The 25,278-nt window shown below is 42.8% G+C and overlaps 2 protein-coding genes across 2 annotated transcripts in view; both read left to right on the top strand.

The window, feature by feature from the left end:
• The first annotated feature begins 243 nt into the window (after positions 1-243).
• On the top strand, positions 244-6,542 carry lig4 (ligase IV, DNA, ATP-dependent). The gene is made up of 3 exons (XM_071536471.1): positions 244-514; positions 1,611-3,681; positions 4,928-6,542. Exons 2-3 carry the CDS (start codon positions 1,619-1,621, stop codon positions 5,595-5,597), a joined length of 2,733 nt encoding a protein of 910 aa, XP_071392572.1. The 5' UTR covers positions 244-514; positions 1,611-1,618; the 3' UTR covers positions 5,598-6,542.
• Positions 6,543-11,038: 4,496 nt separating this feature from the next.
• Positions 11,039-25,278, top strand: part of nalf1a (NALCN channel auxiliary factor 1a) — a 32,962-nt gene continuing 18,722 nt past the window's right edge. The window contains exon 1 of the mRNA XM_071536477.1: positions 11,039-11,716. Coding sequence (XP_071392578.1) covers positions 11,039-11,716 — 678 coding nt within the window. The remainder of the gene's footprint in view (positions 11,717-25,278) is intronic.

Raw genomic sequence — 25,278 nt, 5'->3', positions numbered from 1 at the left:
GCAATATAAATCATGTTAGCCAGTTAGCCCCGGTACATTCCGTTTCCTCTTGTATATGGAGAAGATAAAACCATCACGTCAAACTCCATTAAAAATGAGAGATTAATGTTGCCTTGTTTATCGGCAAACATACATACATGGCAGAGCATGTCTAGATGCCCCGTGACAACATATGCTTTTATTTTGAAAACAACAAACCGGAACTACCTCCAGACTTCCTTGTAGCTTAACTGTCAGCAATAATGTACACATTAGAACTTGAGGAACAATCGGGTAACAAGGTTTAACCAACGTTAAACGTTTAGTCAGATAAAAAAAAATGTACAGAGGGTTTGAGAAAACAGTTAACCTTACCGTTACAGCTCTAAATACCATTCCTAGGTGTGTGAATTAGCCTGTTTTAGTTAGCTGTATGTTCCTGGGATCTAAACAGCTCCTGTTTTGTTTGAGAACATGTCAGAGCATGTTGAAGTTTGACCTACCTGGACGTTGAATCATCAACTGAAAAATCAAAGTAAGAAAATTGTAATTCTGTATTTCAGTTATTGTAAAGCCAGCTATGTTGCCAAATGGAATTATTACCCATAGTGAAGAAAAAAACCCTAATATATTTTAGAATATACAGTACTGTGCAAAAGTCTTAGGCACATGTAAAAGAAAAAAGTAAAGCGAAGATGCTTTAAAAAATAATTAAATGAAAAGTTTCTAAATATCAAAAAATGTAGGCCACTGTAAAGAGCAATCTACTGATACACTAATGCAATATAAAAACTCTTGGGTGCCTAAGACTTTTGCACAGTACTGTATATTTTAGAGATATGTTTCAAAATATACATAGATATATTTACAAATTGGACAACATGTATTTGCACATGTAGACAAGCATTCAAAATATATTTTGAGTGGTGCTCATGATGAAAATGTTCATTGTAATGCAACAGGAATGTTCACAGGAATAAAGTGTTTATTCAGTGTCCAAAATATATTTTAAATGAATGTCATCTACATTTTTTTTTTTGCAGTATGGGATAGAGGGTGATGATACTTGAGAGGAAAGTTAGCCTAGATAATTTTGCACTAACCAAAGTGTGGGCTGAGAATCTGATGAACTGCTTGTCTTAGGCCTTGTTACCAGGAGGAGGATTCACTCTGTGCTGTAAGCCTACTTGAAAATTGAGTTTATTTTGTATTATATATTAAAACAGGCTTTTTGTATGATTCATTGGGAAATAATTCTATTTTTTGTCTATTCTATTCTTTTGCGAAGGGATGACTGCAAAACTGAGGTTGATGCCTGAAAATAAAAGCTTTGATTTTGCTGATTACTTATAGAAGTCGTGGATAAATAAATGAGTCTAATTGGTATTTTATTTCTTTCTGTATGATTGTTGCTGATTTCAGTTTTGTTTTAAAGTGAATTACCAGTGTTGATATCCTGTGTGGCCACTGGGTTTGTGCTTGGGAATAGGGGGATGCAACTAGGTGGCCTGGAAAAGAGATGTGGCCAGGCCATATCAGTCAGGGCCTTTCTCTGCCCCACCTGGGTCATTGGGTGAATTGTTGTTCCAACTTTTTCAGACTGTTGCTTTTCTGTTTGACATGTACTACAGGTTTCACCATGGAGGGAACATCCAAAAGCGATGCTGCTGGTCAGACCTCTGTTGCTGCTCAGGTTCCGTTCCTTCACCTGTGCACCACGTTAGAAAAAATCCAGAAGTCTAAACTCCGTCCGGAGAAATCCAAGATCCTCGGGGATTTCATTGAGTCATGGAGGAAGTTTCATACCGCTCTCCACAAAGACAACCCCAAAACAACGGACTCTTTCTACCCAGCCATGCGCCTCATAGTTCCTCCTTTTGAACGAGAGCGGCTGGCCTATGGCATCAAAGAGAGCATGTTAGCTAAACTCTACATAGACGTACTAGGCCTCCCAAAGAATGGCCCAGAGGCCAACAAACTGCTGAACTACCGGGCTCCGACCACATCCCAAGGGGAAGCCGGAGACTTCGCTGGCATGGCTTACTTTGTGCTGAAGAAACGGTGCACCAGCCAAGGAAGCCTCAGCATCAAAGAGGTCAATGACTTTCTCGACTCGGTGGCCATCAACAACGCCGGCAAGCAGAAGGACCTCGTGAAGAAGAGCCTCCTGCACCTCATCACCCAGAGCTCGGCCCTGGAGCAGAAGTGGCTCATCCGGATGATTCTGAAGGACATGAAGCTCGGGATCAGCAAGGAAACAGTTCTCCAGGTCTTCCACCCGGATTCCGCTGATCTCTACAACGTCACCACCGACCTGAACAAGGTGTGCCAGCAGCTGCACAACCCTTCCGTGTCCCTCAGTGACGTCTCCATCGGACTCTTCTCTGCCTTCAAGCCCATGCTGGCAGCCGTGGCGAACATCCGGCAAGTGGAGAGACAGATGGGCAACAGCGCATTCTTTATCGAGACCAAGCTGGACGGCGAGCGCATACAGCTGCATAAAGACGGAGATGTGTACAAGTATTTTACCCGGAACTCTTTTGAATACACGCAGCAGTTCGGGGCATCGCCACTTGAGGGCTCGCTGACGCCGTACATCCACAACGTTTTCAAACCCCATGTTGTGAACTGTATCCTTGATGGCGAGATGATGGCGTACAACCCCACCGCGGAGACCTTCATGCAGAAAGGGAGCAAGTTCGACATCAAGAGGCTGATGGATGACTCCGAGCTACAGACGTGCTTCTGCGTGTTCGACGTCTTGTTGGTGAATGACCAGAAGTTTGGCAAGGAGACGCTGAAGAAGCGCGACGAAACCCTTCAGACGGTCTTCACCCCCGTCAAGGGAAGGATAGAGGTGGTGCCGAAGAGCGAGGCCAAAACCATGCAGGAAGTGGTGAATGCCCTCAACGAAGCCATCGACAACAGAGAGGAGGGGATCATGGTGAAGGATCCTTTGTCTATGTACAAACCTGACAAGCGGGGTGAAGGATGGCTGAAAATAAAGCCGGAATATGTGGATGGTTTAATGGATGAGCTTGATCTACTGATCGTTGGCGGCTATTGGGGGAAAGGAAGACGAGGTGGTATGATGTCACATTTCTTATGTGCCGTTGCCGAAGCTCCAAAACCGGATGAGAAGCCCTCAGTCTTCCACACCGTCTGCCGAATCGGCTCGGGGTACACCATGAAGGAATTGTACGATTTGGGTTTAAAGCTAGCCAAGCACTGGAAAGTCTACCGGAAGAACGACCCGCCGGCGTCCATCCTGTGCGGGACGGAGAAGCCAGAGGTCTACATCGAACCCTGCAACTCAGTCATCATCCAGGTCAAGGCGGCTGAGATAGTAGGGAGCGACATGTACAAAACCAACTGCACCCTGCGCTTCCCCAGGATCGAGAGGATCCGCGACGACAAGGAGTGGCACCAGTGCATGACTCTGGCGGAGCTGGATCAGTTCCGCAGCAAGGCGTCCGGGAAGCTTGCCTCGCGACACCTTCTCATCGACGACGACGAACCGGAAAAGAAGAAGCGCAAGGTGCCGGCCAAGCCCAAGAAGGTGGTGGGGATCGTCAACCACTTCAAGCCCCAGGACCTCTCGGGGGTCAAAAAGGAGACGGATATGTTTGAGGATGTGGAGTTCTGCATCCTGAACGGCAGCGAGGATCACCCCAAGGCTGAGCTGGAGAAGGGCGTGGCCAGGTAACATGACATCCTTTGATAAAATTATTTGTTTAGAAATACAAAAAAAAATAGGCTATACGGCATCCTGAGATATAGAGATATAGAGAAAAAAGTATTGTGCATGAAATTCAAAATGGTGGGAAACTGTCAAGACTCAAATTAAAACCAATATGTGCAATGGATTTGTGTTGAGCCATGGAATCTGAGGGAAAAATTATATTATATAAATATTCTTGGCCTTACAGTTTAGGAGTTACTGGCCAAAATGTAAAGTTACACATTATAGCACCACCATCTGCCTGATGTGGTAAAAAAGAAAAAATTGTCTCAGTAGTAGTAAACCAAATTTGTTTACTCTGATATGAAGCATTTCGGAATTATGCCTCCCTTTCTGTTTGTGCGTCTTCGGCATCAACTTCATTCATGCGTGAAGTAGGGCTGGGCAATATATCGATATCATATCGATATCGTGATATGAGACTAGATATCATCTTAGATTTTGGATATCGTAATATCGTGATATGGCATAAGTGTTGTCTTTTCCTGGTTTTAAAGGCTGCATTACAGTAAAGTGATGTCATTTTCTGAACTTACCAGACTGTTCTAGCTGTTCTATTATTTGCCTTTACCCACTTAGTCATTATATCCACATTACTGATGATTATTTATCAAAAATCTCATTGTGTAAATATTTTGTGAAAGCACCAATAGTCATCCCTACAATATTGTCGCAATATCGATATCGAGGTATTTGGTCAAAAATATTGTGATATTTGATTTTGTCCATATCACCCAGCCCTACTTACAACTGAACATTTAGCCCACTTTGTAGAAAATACCGAGATATATATCGTGTATCGCCATTCAGCCTAAAAATACAGAGATATGATTTTTGGTCCATATCGGCCAGCCCTAGCGTGATAGCCAAACAGTTATGAGTAGCAAAAATCTGTGAGAGACATTATCTAGCCAGCTCAATCAGGCTGTGTGTAAATTTTGGTGGAGATTGTGGTCCTCCTACGTAGTCGGGGAGGTTTGAAACCTATCCACCAAATTTGATTGGTCTAGGACGTATCTCTGAGGTACAGTTAAGGTACAGTTAAGGCAGTAAAAGAAGAAGAATAATCTTAACAAGGGGTCCAGCACTGTAAATATTGAATCAAATGTTATTGCGTGATGATGAAAAGTAATTTAAAATGTAAATTATTCTTGTAAGTATCCTACCACAAATAAGTGATTGCCGATGTCATCATCACTACATCAGGTGTGGGGGCATCGTGGTCCAGAACCCAGGACGGGACACCTACTGCGTCATCGCCGGCGTGGAGAACATGCGCGTGAAGAACCTGATCCGGTCCGACCAGCACGACGTGGTGTGGGCCGCCTGGCTGCGGGAGTGCCTGGACCGGAAGGAGGTGGTGCCGTGGCAGCCGCGCCACATGATCCACATGTCGCCCTCCACCCGGGAGCACTTCGCCAAGGAGTACGACGGCTACGGCGACAGCTACTTCGCCGACACGGACGAGCGGCAGCTGCGGGAGGTGTTCGGCAGGATCGGCGGCGCGGACGCGACGTCGGCCGCCAACGCGGGCAAGGTGGAGGAGCGGTACGGCTGGGAGGACCTCCCCACCAGCATGTTCAGGCCCTTCAAGGCTTACATGGACTGCTACGCGGACATAGGAGACCCCGAGACCGCCGTGCCCGCCACGTGTCTGGACACCAGGGCGCTGGAGTTCCGCTACCACGGAGGCACCGTGGTCCAGAAGCCGGAGGAAGGCGTCTCCCACGTCGTTATCGCCGAGGAAACCAGACTGCCGGATTTGAGGGCGCTGAGGCGGATTTTCAGGAAAAAGTTTAAGATTGTTAGAGAGTCGTGGGTGACGCATTCTATCAAAGCAGGGTATTTGATGGATGACAGTGACTACTTAGTGTAAAGGGTCTTTAGTTTACACTGGTCAAGCTGCTCTTTTAGCTAGAATTTTATTACCGAGATTGATTTTACACTGAGATTACCGAAATATGTAAATACACTACTGGGCTTGTGTGAACTGCACAATAAAAACAATAAAAATGCCAGATAGGGTCGTAGAAGATTGAGATATGGCATGAGGTTTGAAGCACAGACTACAATATACAGGGATGTGATTTCTCAGGGGTTTCAGTTGGCAAACACAACTCCCTTTCACTCTTAAGGGAGAATGCTGTCTTCTCAGATTTTTACTTTTACTGATTATGGTTGCTTGTTATTAGATTTAAAGGGATAGGCTGCAGGGAAAGTCATAGGGATAATGATTGGTTGTTCAATTATGAGAGTTAGAGTTACATAATGAGGAAATCAAATGTGGAAGTGGATTACTCTTTTTCAGTTATTCCCCATTCAGAGTTTTAGCCGAGCTGTTAAAATGCATCTTTCTGGAAAGGGAAAAAAGTTTTCCAGAAGGATTTAATTGTAAAATACTGTGCATCCATTTTGGGAAAAATTGGTACTGTACTTATTTCAAAAATACAGATGATTATATCCAAAATTTTACTATTCTGTCATCAGATATTGAATAACGTATCCAATAATCCACAGTTGACATAATAGCATTTATGATATATTTATATAATATACAGTATATAAGTCAATGATCACTGACGAATTGGTTATTAGGTTGTAACTATAGAATAATCCACTGTAATACTCTGAAATGTGCTCATCCTTCTTAACCTCAGTCATACACTGTCTAAATGCCTCTACAGATTACATACATACAGTTTTTTAATGTCAGAAAACAACTAAAGCAGTGCTACAGAAAATGGAGATTGACCAGATTTTCTCGCTATGTGACTTGTGCCATATACATTTGTACTTTTATTGTTTTAATTCTGCACTGATACACAGCTGTAATAAATATTTTGTCTTATACAAGAATAGTATCGTTTCTTTGAACTCACTGCGGTCCACCGTTTCGTTGGCAAAATTGTTAATTAAACCTGAAATGAGCGGTTGTGTGAAGCGCTGGCCTTTCGCTGCCGGGCTGCAGCTCGCGTCGAGCCGGCAGAGAGGGAAGACTGAGGGCCACCACGGGGGGGGGGGGGACGTTAAAACCGGTTCAGCTCAAGGCCCTGCGAAAAAAAGATGTCGCCGTGTTGTTCCCGTCTTCAAAAATGTCAGCGATGCGCCTTGGGACTCATCGATATGTTATAACTTTCATTACCATCGCCTCCGGGGGTGTGCGGGCAGCCGCCTGTGGTGTCCTGGGCATTGTCGTGCGTAAATGCCGCATGAATACATTTTGAAAGTTAAAGGCGATGAGGTACCTGTTCCCAATCATACACTGGGAATAATGGCACTCATTGACACGGTGTAGTGTTCCCTCTAGGGTGCATGGGTTTGAGGTGTCATTTCATTTTAGTGTTTATGATGGGTAAACAAATTCTCTAATTAAAATTCTAACAGTAAGCCATCTTGGGTCAATATTTCCTATTTTGCTGATATCTTATTAGGGTTTTGTTCAAGGACAACACAAAATGAGGAGAATCCAGAGAGGAGAAATGTTCTTCATTACTGGTTAAAAACAATAAACCGTGTGTCACAGCAAGTTCTCAATGCCCCCTCGCCCACTATTGCACTATTTCCAGGCGAGGCTGTGCGAGCGCGCGACTGACAGGCTTTAATTAGAGGCACTCAACTAATGGCTATTCCTGTAAAGCGTGGCGGGCAGTGCGTGTGATGCATTGTGTTGTTGCGTAGTGTCACTGGTGGGCTCGAAAAGTGTCACCGGCCGCCTGAAAGGAATCCGCAGCTGAGGCCTTGAAGGAGCAGCTAATCAGACAGAAGAATCTCGTGATGAAGAGACAGCCGAGCCGAAGAGTCGCTGAAAGCTAGCATTGCAGAAATACCACGTCCTAATGGGATAAATGGTCTAATTAGGCTGGCTGGAGCTATAGGAGGAGGTGGGAGCGGCGAACGGACGCAACGGAGGCAAATGGTTTGGAAATGGCCCCTAGACGACCAGCGGCTGCACGCACTCAGCTGAAATAAATAAGCCCCGGTAGAGAGCGAGCGGAGGCTTAGAACTGCAGGGTGTGTTTGCCTGTGGAAAATTAGCACAAAGAAATGGAATCAAACGCACCCACGACTCGAGGCCGCTTTGGTACCATAATGCCTAGGACTGCAACCTTTAACATGATGCACACTCAGGGTTTGAAATGAGTACGAACCATCAAACACATTCTGGTAAACTGTCTACTTGCCACTTTGGTAGGTAACATTGTTGAATCTGTGTTTGTCCTTAACCAATTAAACTGGCTTATCAATAGGGGTGGGACGATATATCGAAATTCAATATATTGCAATATAAAAATGTGACGATACATATCGTGGGACAGAAAAATCAATTAATGAATTGCGATATTAGCTCCATTTTTATTTTTTTTATTTTTTTTAGTATATAGGCTACAACATATAACATATAACATATACGGTACATACATACATATCTGGGGATCACGTAATATAGCCAAAGCTCCCCCTGGCCACCAATCTAGACACACCATGGGATTGACATGTCATGACCAAAAGAACCGAAAATTCCCCCAAACAAATACCATAACGTATACACATATACAATACATACGCACACCCACATACATCCACACAGATAATGTAATGCATAATACACACACTCATGCTTACATACACACACACACATACACAAATGTAGTTGCATGAAATCAAGATATGTACAGAGGTAGGTGAATAGGCCAAAATAAGTAAACAAAAACAAAAAAATTAAATAGATAAATAAAAATATCAATAGTTATAATGGTTGTAATAATCATAAAAAAATATATAATTAGGTAAATAATTCTTCATCAGTGTAATGAGGTCCTAAATGGGTCAAAACCTCAATTTTATTCTGCTGTAGTAATCACAAATGAGACAGCTTGCCCATCACTATTTCACAAGCTCTCCATCCAAATTATATTGTTTGTACTTTGTAATGACATTTTGAAATTGTTGTTTAGATTCGAGCAAGCCAATGGCATCGCTAGAAAGATCTGTGGCTCAGAAATAAACCGAATTCTGCACAGTCAGACTTTGTTGTCACTGAACTTTTATTCATCACATCGTATCGTGATTGTATTGCATGGTGAATCCCATATTGCGTATGGAATTGTATCGCGCGATAAGCAGACCGTCCCGTGCTTATCAAGTTCTGAATCATATTGGCCATTCACACATTTTCAAAAGAAATGTTTGGGAGCGGCACTGCCATTTTAAAACCCCTTCACCTTGGATAGCAACCTCCATCTAGGCAGCAGCTCGTCCGGCTCAAATTACCTGACTGGACTCCGAGCCCGAGGAGCTAAAGACAAACTCAAGGTGGTCAGGAGGAAAACAGAACCATTGATTAAAAATAATACTGCAACAATGATTTATTCTGAGTTACATAAACATGGGGGAGTAACAGGCCTACTGTCTGATATAACATGTCTGACATTGTCATCAGGAGCTAATGCTGCTTATTAGTTTTATTTATAAATGGTGCTTATTGGTTGTTTGTGTGCTTTGCCTTGTCTCTTTATGTTTATTGTATTTACTTTGTATGTTTTGATTCAGCTTTTTCTCTTGTTTTCTTCATTTCTATGTTGAAGACAATGCTTAGTGTGATTGTATTAACTATGAAAACCTGAATCTGAAGTTGAATGACAATAAAAGAGTTTATCCATAAAAAACAAAAGCAGCGGATGAATTCCAGATGATTTACCTTGATCAGAAAAGCCACAAATGCATTGTCATTCGCCCTGTGTTGAGAAAGCCTATTTTGCTGAGAGTGAATAGGTTGTTTTCTTCTATACTGTTATAGATAATATTGTTTTGGCCATCTGATGAGAGCATCTAGCCTAAGGCGGAAACCAGGTGAGTGCCAACCTGTCCGACTGGACCACTGTCAAGTCAAAAAGAATATAACATAGCACGTCCGGTAACAAATGTCAAAATAAAAGCCTTGAGAACAAACACAATCTTTAACTTTGCACATTCTTCTTAGTGCCTATTTTACATCTATAAATCCACTATATATTTAATATACACATTCAATCTAATGATTCCACTGAGTATGTTAATACTAGCCTATTTTGATTCTCCTGCACACCCCAGTAGTTAGTTATTGTTTTTTTTTTAAACTGGCCAATTTTACGCTTTAATTTGAAGTCAAAATCGCTTAATTTCCTGTCCGATTCTGGTTGAATCTGTTTAGCTCGACGCAGCGTTTGACCGGGGGGCCTGGTGCGGTGCGCGCGCACAGCGTCAGGGATGGAGAAGCTTAGTCAAGTCAGCCAGAGTTACCCAAAAAGGTACCGGATGTTAAGTGGTGTGACCTTCAAAATAAAAGCCCGAAATGTGTCATTTTAGGAATAATTAAGTAGTTGAGTGTACAGAACAACATCTTTTTTTTTTTTTTTTTAGAGAAAACAACTATGTAATTACATTTACTTAAATATACTATGTTTTTCACTTCCATTTAGGTACTTTGTATTAGGCATAGTCAAAAATGTAACAAGGCATGTTCATCAACAAGGGTTTTACTGAGTTGATGTATAGCCTATAGGAACAGAGTACGTTAATCTGTAAACGCGCCAGTATCAGCCTGCTGGCTAGTCTTCAACTATAGTCCCTGGAAAATGATGTTAAGAAACATTAAAATGGCAAAGAAGTGCCCTTAAAAAGTAAGGTACGACACAGAGCAACACGAAGCAACCAGCCACTTTTATATTTCAAGTTAAGACCGGATATGCTCTTTGTTATTCTCGCGAGCTTGACGCCGCTGGACGGAGGCGCCTCTCGCGCGACGCAGCCCCCTGCAAACACCGTCTCGAGGCGAACATGGCGGCAACTTGACAACGGCAGCGAGATGAAGACAGTGTGGGCTTGAAAAAGACAAGGTCCGTACAGGCTGCAGGCCATCCGCCGACACAAACGCCAGACAACTTCGCCATGTTGGAAGAGGATAGAGCCCTTGTCCCTACACGACCGAGGCCGGGGAAAATGTAAACGCGTCTGAGTGTTTCTAAAACGAGTCGAGGCTACGCAGAGGAGCGGAGCGGTGCGGAGCTCAGGGCGGGCAGGAGGAGGTGCCGAGGGGGGAGACATGCTGCTGAAGAACAGCGGCTTCACCGGTCAGCCATGGAGGATGCGGCCCAGGCTCGCAAGCGTCTAATTTCCCCACCAGCACGTTAATTTAATGGGAATTACCGATAATCGCGGAGGTACGCCGGGACAACCTACGACCCGACATTTAAGAGGAGAAAAACGCGAAGTGGACCCCACGTCAATGACTGTTGTGGCAGAGGAGCCCCCACGGTGGAGTCGGCCGGTTCCCAAAATATGACCAGGGGTGCTTGGACGTGTTGGCAGCAAGATGACGGCTTCCAAATCTGGCTAGAACCCCGCGACAACCAAAAGCCATTCACCGACTCAGAGAGGGCGCAGAGATGGCGACTGTCCTTGGCATCCCTCTTGTTTTTAACCATCCTCCTCTCTGATCACCTGTGGTTCTGCGCCGAGGCCAAACTGACCAGGACCCGGGACAAGTTTGCATCCTCCAACCTCCTCTCACCCCACACCCATTTAGCACACAGCAGCCTCAGAGGAAACCAAGATGCTATTTTTATAGGAAATTCTACCAAACATTTATGGCGACTTGAAACTTGCCACCACGATAGTTTATCTAAAAACTGCTTTACTTTTGGAGATGCCGACCATTTGTGCAGGGGCCTTTCCGACAAAGAGGGGACGCGGTCTGTAAATATGAGCGATTTGTACCTTTCGTTTTGTAATTCCTACTCTCTACTGGATTTGTTCTACGGGTCGACAAGTCCGGACAATTTGAACTGCAGTCTTGACGTGCTCGGTGATGGCGACATGACAAGATGCAGCCTGTGCATCCAGGCGTACCAGCGCTACGACCAGCACGCCCAGGAGAAATATGAGGACTTTGAGCTCATGACTCAGAAATACGAGACGGATGCATATTCAGTGAGGACGTGCATGGAGCAGTGCAAGGTAGGCTGAAGGGATCTGGTAGCCATCTGTTGATTTGGGCCAGATAGATGCAGTTTGGTCCTCCTCCTGTCACCATGGAGACGGATGACAGATTCAAGGAGACTCCCGGCTCCGGGCCTCATGTTCATTCATCTCCACATTGTGTTTAGGCCCCTGCAGGAGCCCATGCTAATGTGCAGATTGAGGCCCAGCTACTGGCAAACGAGGCATCCAGAGTCTTTTCTGTATCATGATATAGATCTCCCCCCCTTTAGTTTCTGCTCTGTTCTTTGACATTGAACACCGACTGGCTCCTCTTTAAGACAGCAGGCCCTAATCAGGCTGCTGCTATCGATAACCTAGATAGGGCTGTTAGGAGTGTAATATCGCCCGTGCTATGAGCCGAGCTTTACAGCCTAGCGCCTATAAGATAGCATTTTAATGAACAGCAGGAGGCTGCTGTCATTCGCAAACAACTTCTCCGTCCTGCCGCCTGTGTGTTGTCGCAGTCCGCCAGGTGTTCATCATGGCTGCCCCACTCCATATCGAGAGCATTTCATTAAAGTCAAGAGGTGGTTTCCCTGCCTAATGTAGCGGAAAGCCTTTTTTTTCGCCCTGCCTGTGTTTGCTCATTACAGATCCAAGGCCTACACATCTAGGCCTCGTTGTTTTTCGGTATGCACGGCGCCACCGAGCAGGCCCGCGCTTCGGCGTTTCATTGCCACGCTAATAGTCATGTACATGTTTACCCGCGTATATCATCTCGAGGTGGGGCCAGTTATTAGTGTCCAGAGTGGAACCAGCGTCCAGGGAAGCCGGCCCGGACGCTCACAGCAGCTCCCTGGTTGTGCTGAAGGGCAGCGCGTGCAGAGCGGAGCTGTCCGCGGTGCTGAATGGCGCTTCCCGGCTCCATTCACAGAAGCCCTGGCCAATCCCAGATGGCCTCCATTCACCCAACCAGTGGCAGAGAAACACACATAGGTGTCGAAACATGAATCTAATCAGGCCATCTGCTTGCTTATACAAATCCGCTGTAGTCGAACGGGGCCAAAAGGCATGTGCATTAGGAGGTAGGCCCCGTCTGCTAGGCCCACAGCTTGAGTTTAGAGGACAGAAACCCCCAAAAGACGGACTGCGTCCCTGTTGTGTGTTTATTCATCTCCAAATGACGACTTTCTTTTTCCTTTGCTGTTGGATGGCAAAGAGCATTTAGGCCAAACGATTCCATTTTTCATATGGTGGCAGAGTTCAACTCCCATTCACTTCACCATAAAGACACACACACTGTTTATGAACAACAGAGGGACCAAATGACTGCTGTCCTTTATTTAATTTAGGTTACTAGTTTCTAAACATCGAATCAGGTAACTGTTGGTTGTCTACGGTGATTGTGATATCAACTAACAGTTCATAAATACTTTATGCAGTTTTTATTCATTTTGCAAAGCTCTTATGCTACACAGGCATCATTTTGACGTAATTGTGAAAGACATTTTGGCCAAACTGTTATGACTATCCATATGATTTAATTATGCTTTTCCTCTGGATATTTCACCCTGATGCCCACATTGATTTGGTCCCAGGTGCCAGTCCTCATCCTCGCTGAAGGCAGTATTGCCCAGCTCCGTTGCCTTAAAAAGCTCTCCAGTGTCGATGTTGTAAGTTGACAAGGCATGATCAAAGTACTATGTACTTCTATGAGTACTTCTACTATGCCACTTCACAGTCTTACTTCAGGGTTTGTTGACTGACTGCTTTAGAATCTGAAAACACATTACACAAAAACCAGCAAGGTGACAGTGACACGGCAAAGAATACTACCATTTTAAAGAAATAGCCGAGCTAGAATGCAGCCATCGAGCGTCCAGCCTCGCCATTGATCAGCCATTGAGGAACGCTCCCATTGTAGACAGAGGATGCTTCACAGGTTGTCAAAAAGTCCTGGGAGTGTCGAAACCCTACTATATTCAATTCTCCATGTCTGACACTTGTGTTTCTTCTTTCTTTCCCATTGTAGATAAAGCCTACACACGGCTGGTTTTGAGCATGTGTGTGTGCATGCAAGCATATATGCGTAAATGTGTGTTTGCGCGTGTTTTATCCAGAGCCGGCCCTTAAACACAGCCACTGACTCACAAACAGGGCAAGACATGCTGTAGTTTCCACATTCCCCCAGCTTACCTCTTGGCATTTGGAGAGAAAACAGTCATTTAGTCAAGCTGCTAATTTCTCTCAGAATGACCCTTCTCTGTCACCTTCTTGATTATAGGTTTGCACAAGTCCTATATGTGTTCTCCAGCACTACAGAAACAACAGTATGACTCAAACGCTAATGTCGAGCTCTTGTGGAGTTAATGGCTACCTGCCTTGAAGAAGCCTAGCACTGGAAGTAGTGTGCTTATGTTTTTGTAAGTGTGTGTGTTTGTGTGTGTGTGTGTGTGTGTCAGCTCAGACACACACAATACCTGCAATCCCTGCAAATACGTCATGATTAGAGCGTACACTGCACTGACTATTATCAAAACATTAAAAAAAGAATATGTGAACATAAAAAAATATATATATTCCTGCCTCAGCATCTGATTTGACCATGAAATCCTAGTGTAACACAGGAGGCAGGCATAGCCAGTATCTGGTAACCCACAGACACAGGAAGATCTTTGACATTTGTAGTGAGGATATTTGACATGGAGAGTGGCGTTTGTTGTGCAGGAGTAGCCTCTGTGGTCCACAGGTGGTGCTTTGCTTTCTCTAGCCTGAGGTGAAACATCACACAGTGGACATGGACAGTGTGCTGTTCCTCACACTGGGATCCTCCATCATCTGACGCTCTGAAAATCCACTGTTCAGCGTGACAGCAGGACTCGGCTCTGAACATTTAGACCCGGGCTGACCCGCTAATGCTAAATTGCGAGTAGCTGTATCTTTCAATATATATTTTTTTAAGCGGAGTCCGAGCCAAAATGTCATGCTCTACTCACTAGTAGTTTCACAGTGAACAGTGAAGCCAAAACAAACCTGGCTTCTCAAAAGCATGTTGGCAGTACAATCACTGAGTTCCAGTGGACTGGAGTAAACATTATCTTAGTAATAAGATGGTTATGGGACCACCAGTGTGTCTCCAAAGGGTCTCAGCACAGTAAAATCAAACTTCAAAAAGGTAATCTGCCAGATTCACTTTCTGAAATTTTTGTTATTTTGTCTCCATCTTTGTTGCTCAGCACTCATTGTCATGGTGTTTCTGCACTGCTCTTCCCAGAGATCACCTGTCAATCAAACAGTGTGTCCAGTACTGCGACGTCTTTCTCCTTGGATTTTCTGTTGATGCAGTTTGGGTTTCTGCAGGTGGCGCTCTTTTCTTTGTCTTTTCAGCCATGGTGGCTATTGCTGCTCATGCTAACTACCCAGTTCTTCTTCTTCTTTCTTCAGAAACATAAAATGCATCACTTCCTGTGTGCCGGAGGATTTTTCCCGGTAAAGAGCTACCAGACACCGGTGGTTTAGAACAGCAAATGGAAAAGCTTTTATGAATGGGATATAGGTTGAATCACTATTGTGTTACAGCAAAATGGACATTAACTGTATGAAAACATTATGGATTACTTTAAGCAAGTAATTTTTAGTATTCTTTGCTGTGGCGTCGTCCTAATGCTACTTGGTATCGTCATACTTGGTCTGGCATTATAGGGTAAAGGGTTCACCTGACACTTGCCCATTTGTACTCAAAGTATCCCTTTAAAGGGACATTAAGTAATTTCTGACTTATCGACCTCTATTGGTGATCAAGGAAGTGAAACAATATTGACAGGTCAGGCACAGCTCACAGTGAGTGGCCTGTAATGGACACACAGTCATGTTTTCACAATAAAAACAAGTAAACTAACTAATTAGAGCAGAGATCCAACAGAAACATCTAGTGAAGAGGTAATATATGATCATGCTAAATACTGGAATAATAATACTGCTTTGTCATTGCTTCTTTGGCTTGAGAACAAAATGTCATGCGATGCCAGTTGCTCGGTCATAGCATCGTCCTCCATCTTTGAGCAGTTGAAAATATGAGGAGGGAAGGGTGTTTCTAAAGTAGTGTAGAGGCCAGAAAGTGAGTTTGAAAGCCAGAAATCTTAGCTGCTGGCAAAGTAATCATTGAGTCATTGGTATTGATCAACAACCCTTTCAACCCCCTGCAAATATATTATGGTCATTTTGCGCTATGGGACATTAAAAATCATACTTATTGTACCTTTAACTGAGCCAGTGGAGTGAGGTAACTTGGCAGGAGTTAGAATTACTTCATGAAAAGACTTCAGGTGTCAACTCACAAGTTGAGTGGGTGGAATAAGGTGTGCAGTTTTCAATGGCAATCTCATAAGACATCTTAGAATAAGCATACTGTTTTTTAACAAAAAAACAGTTCTACTCCAACCCCTGCTCCTACTACTGATACTGATACTATTGTGTCTACTACTCCAACTGCTACTGCTATTACTGCTACTGATACTATTGCTTCTACTACTACGACTGCTACTACTACTACTGCTACTGCTACTGATACTACTGCTTCTGCTACTACTACTACTACTACTACTGCTGCTACTACTACTGATACTACTGCTTCTACTACTACTACTACTACTGCTACTACTGCTGCTACTGCTACTACTGCTTCTACTACTACTACTACTGCTGCTGCTACTGATACTACTGCTTCTACTACTACTACTACTACTGCTGCTGCTACTGATACTACTGCTTCTACTACTACTACTGCTGCTACTGCTGCTACTGCTACTGCTACTACTGCTTCTACTACTACTATTACTGCTGCTGCCGCTACTGCTACTGATACTACTGCTTCTACTAGAACTACTACTACTACTGATACTGCTGCTACTACTACTACTGCTAGTACTACTGCTAATACTACTACTGCTACTACTACTACTGCTACTACTACTACTACTACTACTACTGTTAGTACTACTACTCCTCCTCTTATTATTACTACTCATCCTACTCCTCCTCCTCCTCGTAGTATTACTACTACTACTTCTACTTCTACTACTAATAATAATAATACAAATAAATAAATGCTGTAAAATAATTAAACTAATTTGAAAACACAATCACTAAGAAGGCTGTGCCTGGATGCGCCCCCCCTCCCCCCCCTCCCCTCCAACCCCCAAGTCCAATTGAATGTCTAATCTTAGCCGGTGTTGTGTGCAAGTGGAAAGGAGGACAGCGTCCACAGCGTCCTCCCTCTTTAGATCCTTGTCAACCGCACACATCTGCATTGATCTGTGCTCTTCTCAGCCTGAGGGACGGGTGGCAGCGATACCAAGAGGCTGATCCCTATTGATTTGCACCAAGCCCTCCGTGTTCACTCGTCCTTCATTTGATAGTGGGCAGCTTCTCTGACCGATATAGGGCAGCGCTTCAGCTCAGTGAAGACATCATATGAACCTGTCAGATAGTGGCGTAAGACGCTGGAGTAAGTGTGTATGTGTGTGTGTGTGTGTGTGTTTTTGGGGGGAGGGGATGCATAAGAAGGCCAATGTTAAGTTTCCACTCTCGTCACTGTTATCCTCCACTACAGTATGGACAGTTATGCAATTCTGCAGTAAATCAAGTGTAACAACGAGGATCGTCTCAGATGGGGTCCCTGGAACAAAATCTCAACACAGATGGAGGCACGTGAACTGATGCGTTTCTATTTGGAGATCCTTTACTTGAAAGGGTTTGGGGAAGGCCTGAGCTCTAAATTGAGATGGCAAAAGAAGTAATCTCACCGAGATGTTCACACGGTGTTCAAGTGAGCTTCTAAACCACAAAACAGCACTTGTATTATATTGAACCTACATGAGCTACATGGGGGAACATGGAGTACAGCTAACTTGCTAGCAATACTAAGAGTCTTTCTTTCTTTATGCCTGTTAGCATTACAAAGTTATTTTGCAGTCTGTTTAACTCTGTTTTAATTTTTTAAGTTAACATGGTTCACGCAGAAAATACAAAACAGAGATAGATAGATATGGCCTACATGATGGTTTGGAGGGAAACCTGCCAGCTAGTGCCATAACTGATATTTTGTGCCGTTTTTCAATGCAAATAAATCTTATTATTTCAGTATTTCCCACAAAATTGTATTCTTCACAGGGTGAAAAATCCTCCAAAACAGCATTTAGACCAATGAGCATTTACACCAAAATGTTGTATTTGAATCAATTCGGGTTAAAGACTTCCCACAGACAACCAGTGTGGTATTGATCAATTCTTCAATAAATATGTAAACCGACAAACAAATATATCAATCTAACCCTAGTATCTATACCATTATCAAAGTCAGTTGTTTTATTTTCTTAGTGGTTTAGAAATTGATTCTTTTTGCTTAAACCTTTGTGCCAGCATATATCCAGTGGTGGAAAGTAACTAAGTGCATTTACTCAAGTACTGTACTTAAGTACAATTTAGAGGTACTTCTACTTTACTTGAGTATTTCCATTTCATGCTACTTTATACTTCTACTCCACTACATTTCAGAGGGAAATATTGTACTTTTTACTCCACTACATTTATTTGACAGCTTTAGTTATTAGTTACTTTGCAGATTTAGATTATTAATACAAATTATAAATCAACTAATAAATTATGATATATTTTTTATAGGTTAATCTACCCAGCAGTATATAAAGTAATTAAAATTAGCTCCACCTTTACCAGCTCCAACATTAAAGTGATGAACACATTAATGCATCAATAATTATAGTCCAATAACATGATATATATGATTCTGAAATGGGCCATTCTGCATAATGAGTACTTTTACTTTTGCTACTTTAAGTATATTTTGATGCTAATACTTTTGTACTTTGACTTAAGTAAGATTTTGAATGCAGGACTTTTACTTGTAGCTGAGTATTTTTATACTGTGGTTTTGCTACTTTTACTTAAGTCAAAGATCTGAATACTTCTTCCACCACTGCATATATCAAATGAGCAAAGATTATGACAGCACCACTTTAAGGGCTGGGTGGAAGTGGCTCACATACGGGTCCTACTGTAGCTTTGATTTGCTCTCTCGCTCATCCCACAGTACCTCCCACTTGACAACAAGACGTAGATACACAGACTCTCTCTCTGTCTCTCTCGCTCTCTACACGTTCCCAATTCTATCAATTATGTTACTGTCTTTATGTGGTTTATCTCATCTGCATGAATATTCTGTGATCACCGATGCCTTTTTTAATTACTGTCTTTGTTAGCCTTTTATTCATTATTCATATTAGCCAACACTGGCCGTGCGTGTGCGTCTGCTCCTGCCTCACACAGGCTCGTGTGTATTAGTGAATTGCAGATTGTTGCAGTGCATTGCATTGTGCGTCGGTCTGGGTTGCATGCAGTGCTGAATTGCACATGAGAGCTGTACATGGAAACGCGTATGTGTAATTCGCCACTGTGCCTTTCTGCGGCGGTTGTGGACGCTGACCTTGGAGAGGGTTTTATCCCTCCAAGACGCCTGGCCCACTCCACGACAGCCTTTTATGAATGGACAGATCCCTGAGCAGCATGCTAATGAGGCAGGAAGGAGAGAGGAGGCTAGCTGCTGCAGTACACAGCAGTGGGTCAATATTGTTCTAACATTGAACCGCTGTACAGTGAGGAGATCAGATCCGATGAGATAGCAGGAGGGTTAGTGGTGAAAAGGAAAAAGCACCAGGCAAAACGGGTTAAAGTGGGTTACCCAATTAGTAGGCCTCATTCACCCTCTCTGGCATTTCCATTAAATGACATGTGGGGCAATTTCTCTGATATATTGCTGTCAAATCAGGGGCAAGAATACATTCCAATGCTAGCAACAACAAAAAAAAACATAGGACTGCTGCTATCGAACAGAGTATTACTAGATCATCAGTTTTTACTATGAATGATTCAGGGAAACAAGCTTTTTTTGTCCACCGGCGATAGCATCTGGTACATCCCAAAGTTTGCCAGCAACATTGACTATTTTACCAGCCAATTCGATTTTTAGAATAGAACAGGACTTCCAACTGCTGGCTGGTTACCTGCCAAAGTGGCAGACAAACTTACCAACATTTGGTTGGTGGCTGCTGTTATTATTATTTCCCACCATGGATAGGTTAGGTAAATATCCTGTGTATGCATACAAGTGAGAATCAGGCATTAGGTCAGGTGTTATATTGAATGTAGGCTACTCCATGGAGATAGATTGCATTTAGAATGCAAAACACCCAACTATTCTCCTTCTTGCACAATGACAGACCAACAAGAAATTAATTACAGTAAAAACACTCATTACTTTGGCTTCATAATTGTGAGAAGATGAAATGTTTCGAAAGCAGCATCTTTTTTTCCTGTCAAACACCTAAGGGTCAGAATAATACCCCTATTCATTTATGGGCATGACATCAATTTGTCTAACAGTGGTCCTACTCTCTGCATAGGTATTTCAGTGGATTATTTTTAGAACAACAGATACAACCACAAAGACGTGTACAAGCTGCCGTGTACTGTATTGCATCATAGTATTTAGCTAATGTTAGCTCATTTAAAATGCCTGTCCTTGGAGCAGGGCGGTGCACATGTACATGGAGGTTTTGTGCCCTTGCTCTAGGGGCAACTCAGGAGTGTTAGCCATAGCTGGTGCCAGAGCCTACCTATACCTGGCACTAATGTGATTTAGCTGCGTTTGTTCCCCAATAAGGTACCTCCCTTCTGGGTACCCCTTTAAAACCTTTGTTGAACCAGGTCCACATGTATACAGTGGACTAGGTAAAAGGTTATGTTTGAATCTCTGTTAAGCTGCATGTGCCCCATTAGGATGATTGAGGATGATGTTTGTCCTGCTAAATGAATTGTCAGTCATGTGACATGAGTACTGTTTGTGAGAGAGAGCACTAAGATGGTACGCCTAACAACACTATTTGTTCAAGACACACAATTCTTTACATCATATTGCTCAATGCATGACATTTTGCTGTCACAAACTGATTTATGCCACAGTCTCCCCCACTGTGTACTTAAACTGACTACAGCTGTGGAATCATTTTTTGTTTTTTGAGAAAATATATCACCTCAAGGTAGTATAAATAATCACATTATTTTATATGTGCTGGCTGCAGCAATATGATGTGTCAAGATTTAGAAAAACAACAATACTTTGAATCAGAATTTTCAGAATTCACATTATCTCTCTCCTAGGCTCTGAATTCTATCCTGCAGAGAAGAAGAGGAAGGAAAAGAAGAACAGGAAGTAGACGAGGAAAGCTAGCTATGCTATAGAGCTAGACCTCAAAGTCAGTCAACAAAGTCTAATTTAAAGGATAGTCCCAAGGTTATCCAATTTTTTGCCCGTCTTCAGAGGCTAGTAGTGCCTTTCTCTCACCTTGTCAACTTTATTTTCATCCATTTCCCTGGCAGAGACTTTTAAGAAACTTGGAATTTGTTTTAGGAACTAGAATTTGGACATCTAGGCAAACATTATCCCCCCAAATACCAGTATGAGGTCAGTGTTGTCGTCCCCTAAGCAATGCATGCTGGTAGAAGCTGAACGCAAAATTACCAGCCTTGTTGGACAATCTGATGGTAGTAGGCAGATCATGATGTTATGCTATAAAACACACAATGAACATAAAATAAATGAGTATCCTGTTGCCTGAAGGAGGGAAAGGAGGTATTCTACTCTGCATAGCTTTGGTGATTCCTTCATGTGAAACCTGGTGTTAATACTAGAAAGACCAATGGATTTTGGAGGTCTAGGAGAAGGCCAACAAGCCGCCAGTTGACAACAAACTATTTCACACTTTCTGTGCACTGTGTTCATTGTTGCTTGTTTATCATTTACAGTACCATAGAATTCTCCAGTTCATTCATAAGAATGCAGGAGGCTATTGCTGTAATGATGGTGTTGCTCATCAGCAGTTTTGATTGCAATGAGGGACTACCTTAGGCTCTCCCCTCGATGAAAATAAGATATAGGCCTACAGACAAACCAAAATCTTGCATGCATGATTAAATCATTATATTCCATATCACATAACCAATGTTTATTATCTACAATATAGGCTATGCCATGCTAAGTTTGGTTTGCTAAGAGTGAGTCAGATACAAGGTACATTAGTTTCTATGTGAACGACCTGACAAAGTTTGTCATCAATTGGTGCCTGCTCTGGTGAAAGGGGCGCAAATATAATAATAGCTACTATTTCTTTGCGTAATTTTGAAAATCTAACAACCCTGGGTTGTGCAAAAAATGCATTTAGGAAGAGTCATGGAGGGGCAGCACTGCACATTTTTGAAACAGACTCAAAACTGACAGCTTGGGATTTCTAGTTTTAAAGCTCTTGTGAATCATGCCTGAAGGGCTAATGAATGTGATGCATGTAGGGATACACCTAGAGTAGTATGCATACTATAGTACAAATAAACACACAAAAACACTGCCCCCAAACACCCACAGCCAATCTAACAAACATAGTCTGAGTATAATGCAACTTAGAGTATTAAAATTAAGACAAACTGGCGCTAAGCCGAAGTTGTCCCCGTCCAACCAGTGAGATAAATTTCTTATATTGGCAGCCCAGTAGTGATGTTGAAAATTGCATAGTGGTCACCTTGGCCATAGGACCTTTATAGGATAGTTTTACTTACTTTTACTTATTTACTTACCATATAGGTGCCAGTGATCTATGTCCTGCTTAAAGTGGGAGAGGAGAGGGGGGAGCTTTACCTGAAGTCAACTTTGAAATTGAGTGTGATCCAAACACCAAGGTATTTAAAGTTATGCACAGATACTTTAAAAAGCATTGCACCAAGGTCTTGTTACTGAGTTCATTGGCAACAGTTCATTCTTCTGGATATTGACCTTGCAGCCAGATATTTTCCCAAATTCATTTACCAGGTCTAACATGACAGGAACAGATGTTGAGGGAACTGACAGAAACATTAACATGTCATCTGCATATAGAGACTTTATGTTCTCTCCTTCCTTTGTATATTCCCAAAGGTTTGATCACCATGGCAAATAGAGGAGGGAACAGCGGGCATCCATGCCTGGCCCCACATTGTAATTTGAAAATGTTTGTCCATGACAAAAAAATGAGGCCCAAAGAAAATTAGTACATGAGTACAAGGCAGGTAGTCCCACTCCACCTGATCAAAAGCCTTGTCAGTATGAATAGATATCATAACTTCTGGGCACATATGTTATCCAGCTGTGTACTCTTATAAAAATGGCAATATTTGATGAACCCTGTCTGATCAAGTAAAATAATGAAGCGAAGCACTTTCTTAAGGTGGTAGGGCACCATCTTCGCAAGGGTCTTACTGTGTATAAGCAGCAACTGTGGCATGATTTGTGTAATGTAGGGCTTGAGGCTCCCCTGGTATTGCCAAGATCTTCACCCCATTGTAGCTCTCTGATGCCAGTGCCTAGTCTAGGCTCATGCCACACTTGCGTTGTAGTCTGGGTAGACTGAAATGGTCATTCCCTTCATTACCTTTGTCCATTTCTGCTACCTGGCAAGGCATCGAACCTCTGCACAATCACTGAAATAATAGAGACATGCAACAATAGTGCATGGTGGGTCACCTTGTCTAGGCAAATTGTAGAGTTCACTGTCCAGGAGAGGTGCCTCATTTAGCGTGAATATACCAGACAGGCTGTAGAATCACTACCAGGGCCCTCTGGTACACCCACTATCCTGACATTATTCCTCCGTGACCTCCCCTCCAAATCCTCACATTTGATCTGCCAAGTGGCCACCTGAGTTAAGAGCTGCTGTACTGTGCTTTGAAGAGTCGCAACATTGTCATATGGAGAGCCCCTTTCCCATCTTTTCAGCAGTGTTGCTCAGTGTCCAGCTCTGTTTTAATAGCAGCTGTGAAATTGGAAAGCTCAGCCCTGGCCGACTGAATCTCATCGTTAATAGATGCTCTTTCACACTCAAGAATAGCCCAAATCTGTCTCAAAGATATCAGCGAGGTTCTTTCATAGTGATCAGAGCAGTTCAATTTTCAAGGCCACTGTGTTGACTGCCGTGCTCGCAAGAGGAGGGCTGTATCATTGCTTGATACTTACGTTACATTACTTGATAGCTTGTTTCACTGATGACCGCGGGTGGAACTGGAGGCCTTGTGGTTGCAGAAGTTGCATTTTGTCCTTTCTTATTTTTACCAGATATTTTTTATGCCTGTGCGCCGGCGACAGCCATGGCCGGCATTATGTTTTCGGGTTGTCCGTCCGTACGTATGTCCATCTGTCCGTCCCATTCTCGTGAACGCGATATCTCAGGAACACCTTGAGGAAATTTCTTCAAATTTGGCACAAACGTCCACTTGGACTCAAGGATGAACTGGTTAGATTTTGGTGGTCAAAGGTCAGGGTCACTGTGACCTCACGTCCGTCCCATTCTCATGAACGCGATATCTCAGGAACGCCTGGAGGGAATTTCATTACATCTGGCACAAACGTCCACTTGGAGTCATGGATGAACTGATTAGAATTTGGTGGTCAAAGGTCAAAGGTCAAGGTCACAAAAGACGTTTTTGGCCATAACTCAAGAATTCATACGCTAATTACGACAAAATTTCACACAAATGTCTAATAGGATAAAATGATGAAGTGATGGCATTTTATATCCAAAAGTTCAAAGGTCAACTTCACTGTGACATCATAATGTTTTGCTTACCACTGTAGCTGAGAAAACGATCTTGGGTCATTCTACAAAAACGGTGGAAGTGCTGACACTTACTTTTGCAGACACCAAAATCCTTTAAGCTGACCTAATAATCACATTAATTATATATGTTCAATAAATAAAGACTGGCCTTGCAATGATAAAACAAAGTTATTGGTGGAGGCATACAACCGCAAGGCGGTTATTTCTAGTTGGATACTGATATACAGCTAAACAGTAAACAAACAGCATTTGTTTTTGAAGTTTCTGAAGTAATACAGTATATTCCATTGCTCTTCAGCTTGCTTTCAGACTACTAGTTACACATACAAACCTAACTTTTTCACTTTTGAACATCTGCTGGTGGTTGTTAATTGGTCCCAGAAAGATGCATGTCATTTGTGGTCAGAAAGACAAGTCTGTCAAGGTAGGGCCTTTCTGCTTCCCTGTGTCCCTTGGATGATGTCTGGCATAGCTGTGCAGTCTACTGCTTCTTGGGGTGAGTTTACTGATAAACCTTTACTCTAGACGACTGCCAAATGATAGGAGCAGTTTAATTTCTGAGGTATTTTTCAGCAACAAAACAACTCTCATGACTTTTTCATCAAAACTAAAACTAGCATCAAAGAGTACTCCCAAATTTCTAGCAACTATATAGCCTGTTATGATATAGGAGAGACTTGGGACTCATTGATGACTCAAAATAGAGGTCCATTTTGTTCCCATATTTACCAACAATGTCAACATAAAACATTACAGCTTCAATATTCTTGTAAAACTGTTCATCTGTCATGCAATGAACTTTAATGAAGTACTCAGCCAGTATCTTCAACTTAATGACCAGAAGGGGGGCAAACAAAGCCAGTCTTGGGTTAAAGTGAAATCCTA

This window comes from Centroberyx affinis, unplaced genomic scaffold (genome assembly GCF_046629955.1).
Source record: "Centroberyx affinis isolate AG114_WGS23_722 - 3 ecotype Tasmania unplaced genomic scaffold, CSIRO-AGI_Caff_v1 ptg002875l_1, whole genome shotgun sequence".
Taxonomy (NCBI): Eukaryota; Metazoa; Chordata; class Actinopteri; order Beryciformes; family Berycidae; genus Centroberyx; species Centroberyx affinis.
Note: the sequence above shows the minus strand (reverse complement) of the source record. Positions and strands in the feature narration are given on the sequence as shown.

What these genes read in the sequence shown, in the direction of transcription:
- lig4 (XM_071536471.1), top strand. Translation starts at nt 1,619, where the DNA reads ATGGAGGGAACATCCAAAAGCGATGCTGCTGGTCAGACCTCTGTTGCT. An exon ending in CTGGAGAAGGGCGTGGCCAG is followed by an intron (nt 3,682 to 4,927) that starts GTAACATGACAT and finishes TCACTACATCAG; the next exon opens with GTGTGGGGGCATCGTGGTCC.